Source organism: Mesoplodon densirostris, chromosome 7, assembly GCF_025265405.1.
Source record: "Mesoplodon densirostris isolate mMesDen1 chromosome 7, mMesDen1 primary haplotype, whole genome shotgun sequence".
Taxonomy (NCBI): domain Eukaryota; kingdom Metazoa; phylum Chordata; class Mammalia; order Artiodactyla; family Ziphiidae; genus Mesoplodon; species Mesoplodon densirostris.
Genome location: NC_082667.1, coordinates 69742285 through 69750000, shown reverse-complemented (window position 1 = coordinate 69750000; position 7716 = coordinate 69742285). Strand labels below are relative to the sequence as shown.

At 49.4% G+C, this 7716-nt stretch overlaps 1 protein-coding gene across 1 annotated transcript in view; it reads right to left on the bottom strand.

The window, feature by feature from the left end:
* The window catches only part of SPON1 (spondin 1), a 274713-nt gene continuing 266997 nt past the window's right edge, over positions 1 to 7716 (bottom strand). The window contains exons 12-16 of the mRNA XM_060104477.1: positions 5877 to 6047; positions 5626 to 5793; positions 4585 to 4749; positions 2313 to 2576; positions 1 to 388 (exon numbers count right to left, since the gene is read on the bottom strand). Of these exons, the coding sequence (XP_059960460.1) occupies positions 225 to 388; positions 2313 to 2576; positions 4585 to 4749; positions 5626 to 5793; positions 5877 to 6047 (932 nt within the window). The 3' untranslated portion in view covers positions 1 to 224. The remainder of the gene's footprint in view (positions 389 to 2312; positions 2577 to 4584; positions 4750 to 5625; positions 5794 to 5876; positions 6048 to 7716) is intronic.

The window sequence follows — 7716 nt, the reverse complement described above, 5'->3', positions numbered from 1 at the left end:
ACTACTCGTGCTGGATGAGGGAGCACCCCCCTCAGTCTGTGCCCACCAAGAAGTGTACAGAAGGATGTCCCTGGCATCCACAAGACTACTGGGCAGACCACACTGCAGAAATGAAAACTAGTGTACACGATTTAAATTGCCTTAAACAAGCAAGCAAACAAACAATCCAGCCATTGGTGACTCTGAGGGGTCTAGAGTGCAGCCCTGGGAAACGTGTACCCTTGTTAACACGGGTGGACATGGCATGCTCTGATCTCCTTCTTGTCTTTGCAGCTGGTAAACTGGGAGCTTTTGAACCTTTTCTTTACAGTCATGTAGCGTTCCTGGATCCCGCCTCCACACAGTTTGGTGCATTCTGACCAGGCTGTCCATGGGCGCATCCTGCAGCCTGAAAGCATGAGAAGACCTGGTTAGGTCAGCAGACACGGAAAGAACAAGGAAGCTGAACTCTAGCCAACAGCTGTCAAATTTAGTTGGTTGTCTGGGCTTTTCTGCTCTTGTTTGTAACGATTTGTTGAAATAATGGCTAGAGTCCTTATTAGGGACTGTTAGCTTATATGTGACAGACTGCAGAAATTGGCCATAAATACTTTGCAGCTCTTCCCCATCGAGGGGCAGAGTCTGCTTCTCCACCTCTTGAATCTGGGCTTGGCTCTATGACTTGCTTTTGGCCAATGGGACATGAGCAAACATGGCTTGAAAAAAGTTGTCGGGAACCTTTCCACCACTATGTAAGCAAGCCTGGCTATCTGCTGGAGAGAGCACGTGGCGAGAGGCTCCAGAAACACAGGTGAGGCCAATCTAGACCTTTCAGCCCCAGCTGAGCCACCACCTGACAGTAGCGACTTGAGAGCCTAAGCTAGGTGCCAGAAGAATCAGCCAGCTGAGTCAGGCCAAGTCACTGCCCTACAGAATCATGTTAATTTCATTTGTTTTGGGGTGGCTTGTTAATGCTGCAGCCACTCAAGGAGCAGTTAACCTCTCTTATGCTTTGCTCCCTCATGTACTTAGCCTCTCAAGTACTAAGTTAACTCAGGTATAACTGATTATTTTTCCTGTGTAAATAGACATGACTTTCTCAAAGAAAACTTCCCTGACCCCAAGATTAGGTTAGATCTTTAAAAAAAAAAAAAGTGCTTCCATAGCACTCTATACATTACTCCATTGTAGATCCAATTAATTACATTTATGATTATCCAGTCAATACTACGCTGCGTTTTATGTCATAGTGCCTGCCTGGCACATAGTTGGGCATAATGTTTGTTGACTGGCCAACTGACCGCCATGTGCGATAGACAGCTTTTTTTTTTTTTTGCGGTATGCAGGCCTCTCACTGTTGTGGCCTCTCCCGTTGCGGAGCACAGGCTCCGGACGCGCAGGCTCAGCGGCCATGGCTCACGGGCCCAGCCACTCCGCGGCAAGTGGGATCTTCCCGGACCGGGGCACGAACCCGTGTCCCCCACATTGGCAGGCGGACTGGACTCTCAACCACTGCGCCACCAGGGAAGCCCTAGACAACATTTTGATATGGGAACAGCTCCCTAGTGGAAAGATAGTGAACTTCAGGTAGCTCCGCATATCTGCACTTCTCTAGTCCTAGATGGAGGTGTAATGTCTTAAGGAAGAGAAAAGAAAAGGGGGTAATTTGAGCTGCACCTTTAAAAATAGAAACCCATTAACCTTCATTTATATGCAGCACCTTCCTTACCCACTCCAGGGAATCCAAAGACTATCAATTGGCCTGGACCGAAGACTGACCACGGATCTTCCCAACTACCATTTCATCATTTTGCTGATGATATTGCATGGCTTGGATCAGCTTATTCAGCAGTGAAGCTCTAGGTGGGATTTTTTTTTTTTTTTTTTTTTTTTTTAAGTCCTGGAACTCCTTCAGTTATGCAGGAGGAGGGGGACACATAATCTCCTCCTGGGCTACAGAGAAAACTTAACCAGCCTCTGTGCCTCTGTTTTTGCCACCTCCAAACCACTCAGCACAGGCCTGTTAAAGTCACGCTGTTGCTTAAAACCTTCACCTACAGAATCAAGTCATCAGCAGGCCTTTCATGGTCTGGCCCCTAACCTACCTCTCCAGCTTGGTTTCCTACCCCCCGCCCCACCCCGCCATACTCTGTGTTCCTTCTGCCTTCCACTTACTACTTGAACATATCTTGCTCTTTGGTATCTCAGTGCCATTGTAATGAGTACTCCTGCTGCCTGGGATGCCCTTGTTTTACTGGCAAACTCCTACAAGTTCTTCCAGACCCACTCCGCTTTGACATCTCCCTGAATGCTAGCCTCACACTTGGCAGTACCTGGAAACTGGTCCCCATCGGACTCCTCCCTCAGCTGCTCACTCCTCCGGCTCTCTCGGGCCTCCCTCCAGCGCAGCTTCTGGATGGATGGATTTCGGAGGCATTTCCGGATGCGGCACTTTTTCCGCTGCACAGTCTCCGGGCAGGGTGCACCTCCAAACTGAGGCTCCATTTGGATCATGCGGGTTCGAATCATGTGGCCTTTCCCACATGACTTGTTACATTCCGACCATTGGGACCACTCAGTGAGCTCGCAGTCAATGGCTGGCAAGACACAGATGGGCGTGAATGTATCTCATGTCTGAAACAAGATATGGTCACTTACACTCTCCTTTGAACATCTCAACACAAGCCTATGGGAAATGCAAAGCAGGTGCTGTTACCCCATGTTACAGAAGAAGAAACTGAGGCTCCAAGAGGCAGACTGACTTTATCCAGCCCACACAGTTGGTAAGCAGTAGATGCAGGATTGGTGCCCAGATCAAAACCCACATGCTATGCCCTCTGATTTGAGAAGGCTTTTGGGGGGACCTTGAAGATTAGTTCAGAGCCTCTTGCCTTGCTCTCTAAGCTTCTAGAATATTGTCACATTAGCCCGAGTGGCACAGACTAGCTTCGCACAGCCAAGGACCCGGATTTTCTGAGGGAAGGCACAGTCCACTGGTGCCATTTTCCAGAGCTGCCCCCGTGGACTAATACTAAGGACATTGTGACTTTTGCAGTAAGACCCAGGCAGTGTCTCTTGTTCTCGATATCATCCTGGGTCTTATATATGGCAGTCTGCAAAAAACACAGGAGTCAGAAATAGGAAATTCAGTAGAGAAGAGGGGCAGTAGCAAGTGGTGTCATGGTTTATCATGGTAAGAGATCCAGCAAAGTCTTCTCATTAAGCCAGCATCTCACAAACGTGGACGAAAGATAACCCATTAGAGTGATTCTCAGGATGCTTCCTAGGGAGGCAAATGATTTCCAAACTCTGCTTCCCTTGCAAAATGAGGGCCCGGCTGGATGGATCTAGGAAAAACTCATTTTGTTCATGGTCTTAGGCCTTTTCTCCCTGTGGGAGCTCAGGCAGCTTTCCCGTCTGCAGCATGGGGATAATGTTATTTTTCTCATTAGGTTGTGAGAATTAAGTGAAGTAATGCTCTCAGCCCAGTTTCTGGCCTACAGTAAGTGTTCCATAAATGTTCTTTTTCTTCTCCCTTCATTCACTGGACCCTGTGGATACAGAGTTTTGTTTAAGTCAGTAACAGTGTCTCAGAACATTCTGGAGCCCCAGCTCTGGTGAGCTGTGTTGAACATGGGGTAGATCTTAGTAAAAGCCCAAAGCTTTGTTTAATTTGATGGTCTGGGTCATTTCCACACATGACTTTGGCTAAAACAGCTCAGGAACTGTAATACGTAACATTGGTGGAGGTCTGCACTTCCCAACTCCAGTGCTCGGCACTTCGTACCAATTATGTGGTTTAATTCTCAGGGCAACCTAGGAAGTTTTTCTCACTATTTTACAGATGAGGGACAGGGATGCTAAGTAATGTGCTGAAGTTTATGCAGCCAGTAAGGGACAGAGCTAGGACCTGTCCCCAGGCAGGCAGCCTGAGTAAGGGGAGGAAGCACAGAAGGCTGCAAGTGCATTTCAGAGAAAGCCAGAAAACAGATTTAAGCAAGTGTGTCTGACTTTCCACCACCTGAAAAGGGAAGCTCTCATGGAAGACTAGCCAGAAAAATGGGCTCTCTCCTTGGAAATTAGTCCCCAGATAATAAACTCACCCTCATCTCCTCTCAAATCTCTGTGAGATTTGAGAGGAGATGAGGGTGGGCATGGAGCTTTTGAGCTTGTTGACTTGCTGGCCTGTCTTCTTATCAAGGCTGCAAAGGTACAGGAGTCACTGGTTTAAAGTCTACCCTTTGGTCATGGGTAAATAAACTGGTCACAGGGAGGAATAGAATTAAAAAGCTTGGAAAACCCCATGGGTCAGACAAGCCTCTAACTTGGGGGGGTGGGTGGAGAACTATGAAATACGTTTTATCGAGCCTGTGCTGTTTTCCATCTAAGCCTCCTGTTTAGACTTCACAGCCATTTACAATTTGGGTGTTTTGTAGATGGTTAGTGGGATCCCCTTTTACTACTGAGAAGATTGAGAGTTTAAATAACTTTGCTAACACAGAGATGCAGGGCCCAGCAAACAGTCATAACTGTACGAGCTAGCACAGGGCTGGTTAGCAGGAGGAGAGGAGGGGAGAGGTGGCTCCCAGGAGCTCCAGGACTTACGGCATTCGGGCAGCATGCACTTTTCCACTTGCTCCAGCGCCTCATTACAGTCCCCGAGTTCAGCCAGAGACTTGAGCATCCGCTGGCGGGTCCGCATGCCCTTCCCACAGGTCACGCTGCAGTCGCTCCACTCGGACCACGGGGACAGCAAGCAGGGGATGGTGTCTAGACCAAGAGCCAGGTTTGCCACTGAGAACAGGTTCCCTTTGCTTTTTTTGATCTGGTGCCCCGTACACTTTGTCCCCCACTCAGGCTCCTTGAGTAAGGTGAAACTGACCAATGGGTTCAGATAACCGAAGTGACCCTCCCCGCCCCCGGAACCAGGAGTGGCTCCACAGGCCACTAACTGCTGCTCTTGTCACTCTCCTGCATCTCCTCTGATCCAGCTGGTGCTCATGATGTGGCATCAGATGTGGCTCAGTAATAGGAATACACAGGTCCCACCTGAAACACCCGTGAGGGTCTGACACCCGTAGGATCTTACTAGAGACAGAAACATCCCACATGCCCCAAGAACCATGCACTAAAAGATAGGCTCAATGATGTGTTTTTGGACACTTTGGTGCTGAAATCACTAGAATGTGTATGTACTTGGGTATGTGTGTACATCTGTGTAGTGATGTGTGGGCCTATGTGCATCTGTGCGTAGAGGTGGGGTTGTAATGCTTTATGAGGCCACAGGCAAGTCCAACATAGAACAAGAATGAGGGGGTCTGTGATGACTTGAGGAATGCACAACCTACCTACATGTGTTCCCCCCCCAAAAAAAAGATACTATGGGGCCCTGTAAAACACAGCTACAGGTGAATTCTATCCAGAGGCCACCAGTTTGCCACCCCAGCATTGCTCAGAACGCCTCTCAAAGGAGGCCACTCTCTGGGTCTGGATGATGTCCTCACACCTATAGCTCTCATCTTGCTCCTAGAAGTGCCCTGAAAGGATGGGGGGGGGTCCATATTTCCTCTTGCACCTGCCCAGCCTTGACGGTGGTATTAGTAAGGGCTGCTGTGGTCCTCTGTCCCCTCTCCCACGCCCACTCACGGCACTCGGGCATCATGCACTTCTCTGCCTGAGACGTCTCAGCCTTGCACATGGAGCCGTCCGCCGGGCTCATCTTGACCATGCGGTGCCGCTTCTTCATGCCCATCCCGCAGGTGGCGCTGCACTCGTCCCACTCGCCCCACTCGGTCATCAGGCAGCTGCTGGGAGCTGGGAAGTCCAGCGGTGTTTAGCGTCGCCTTGGCAGCCTCGGGAGCCCCACGCCCGCCCCTCCCGCCCCGCACCCCACTCACAGCACTCTTCGTTGACCGTGCACTTCTCCGTCTCCTCAGTGGGCAGCGTGCACACGGAGCCGTCCTCCGGGAACTGCTTCACGTACCTCTCCCGGGACCGCATGCCAGTGCCGCAGGAGATGCTGCAGGGCGACCAGGTGATCCACTCGGACATGGTGCAGGTGGAGCCGTCTGCAACACAGGAGCAGATGTGGCGCCGGGATCCACATGACCAACCGAACTCCCCAAAGGCGGGCATCAAGAAGGCCAGCTGGCATTCAGGGGCAGTTAGGCAGTTGAGGATGGAAGTCGACATAAAAGGCATATATCTTTAAACTAGGAATTTTTCTTTAAAGGAAATGCTTTTTTCCAGGTGCACGGAGCACTCGGGATTACTCCTTGTCTCGTGACAACACATTTGAAAGATGCTTGGATGGATAGGAGTGTGTGTGTCTGTGTGTTTGCCTGTTTGTTTAGTTCTAAAGAAGAGGGAAATGAAGTCATCCATCCACCCATCCATTTACTCATGTCAGTAAATCTTTACTGACTGCTTAGTGGTATGTACTGAGGTTAAAGAGATGTGTAAGATACGGATTTTGATCTACTCCAGAACGAAAGATGGGCATATAAACTGCAATAATTCTATGTATTGAAAATATGACAACAGACATAAGCGTAGCGGATTGGAATGGGGATGCTCCTTGGAGTTCTGGGTGAGATTTCACAGAAGAGGGCGCATCTGAGTGCACTTTTGTTGGGTAGAGAATATCTGTATTTAAGGTGAAGGGAACAGCTCTTGCTGTACCGAGTGTACTGTGTGTGGCACTGGGAGATGAGGCTAGAAAGAAGGACTGAAGTCAGAGTGTGAAGCCTCCTGCACATGTCTGCAGGCTGTCACATGCACATGGGCGATGCCTTCACATTGTTATTGAACCTATGGACAGTGTTGCTAGACAGTGCTTGCTGGCGGTGCAGTAATAAAGATGGCTGGAACCCACATGAGACACAGGGAAATTCTGACACGTCCTACAACGTGGATGAACCTGAGGACATTATGCTGAGTGAAGGAAGCCAGTCACAAAAAGACAAATACTGTATGATTCCACTCACATGAGATACCTAGAATGGTCAATTCTTAGAAAGTAGAATGGTGGTTGCCAGGGGTTGGGGGAATGGAGAGTTAGTGGTTAATGCGTCTACAGTTTGTTTTGCGAGATGAAAGGAGTTCTGGAGATAGAGGGTGGTGATGTTTGCCTAACTCTGTGTGTGTGTGTGTGTGTGTGTGTGTGTGTGTGTGTGTGTGTACACACTTAATACCACTGAACTGTACAATTTTAAAAAGTTGGTAAACTTGATGCTGTGTAACACCAAAACTACACCACCAGGCATAGCCCAACATGCTTCAGAATTGCCATTACCTCCTGGGAGCCACCTGAACTCCACCCCTGTAGAGGGCGTGGTTAAAGATCTCAGCTCCCACTGCAGGCCACAGACAGCCCACCCCTCGGCCTCCCCTCAACCCCAAGAAAGAGGGAGAGCCTCCAGCGTTGCCAGTCCTGTCAACTTCCTGCCTGCCTGTTCGTAGGAATGGCCTGTGCATTGCAGGGTTCACTCCTCTCTCAAGTGCATTATCATGGGCACAAACAGCAATAAACCACTGTGGAGTGCAGCCAGGAGAGGTATTTAAGACTGTGCCCCAGGAAGAGCCAGAGAGGGAATGCCTGCAGTGGTGGGTAAGCTTTCTTCAATTATCCTCAGCTTGGAAATGGTTTTCTTCCTGCCATAGACCAGCCCAGCCTATACATCCCTTCCTATTGCCTTGTTACACCTCTGAGACAGTTAAGATAGATAGAGCACAGAG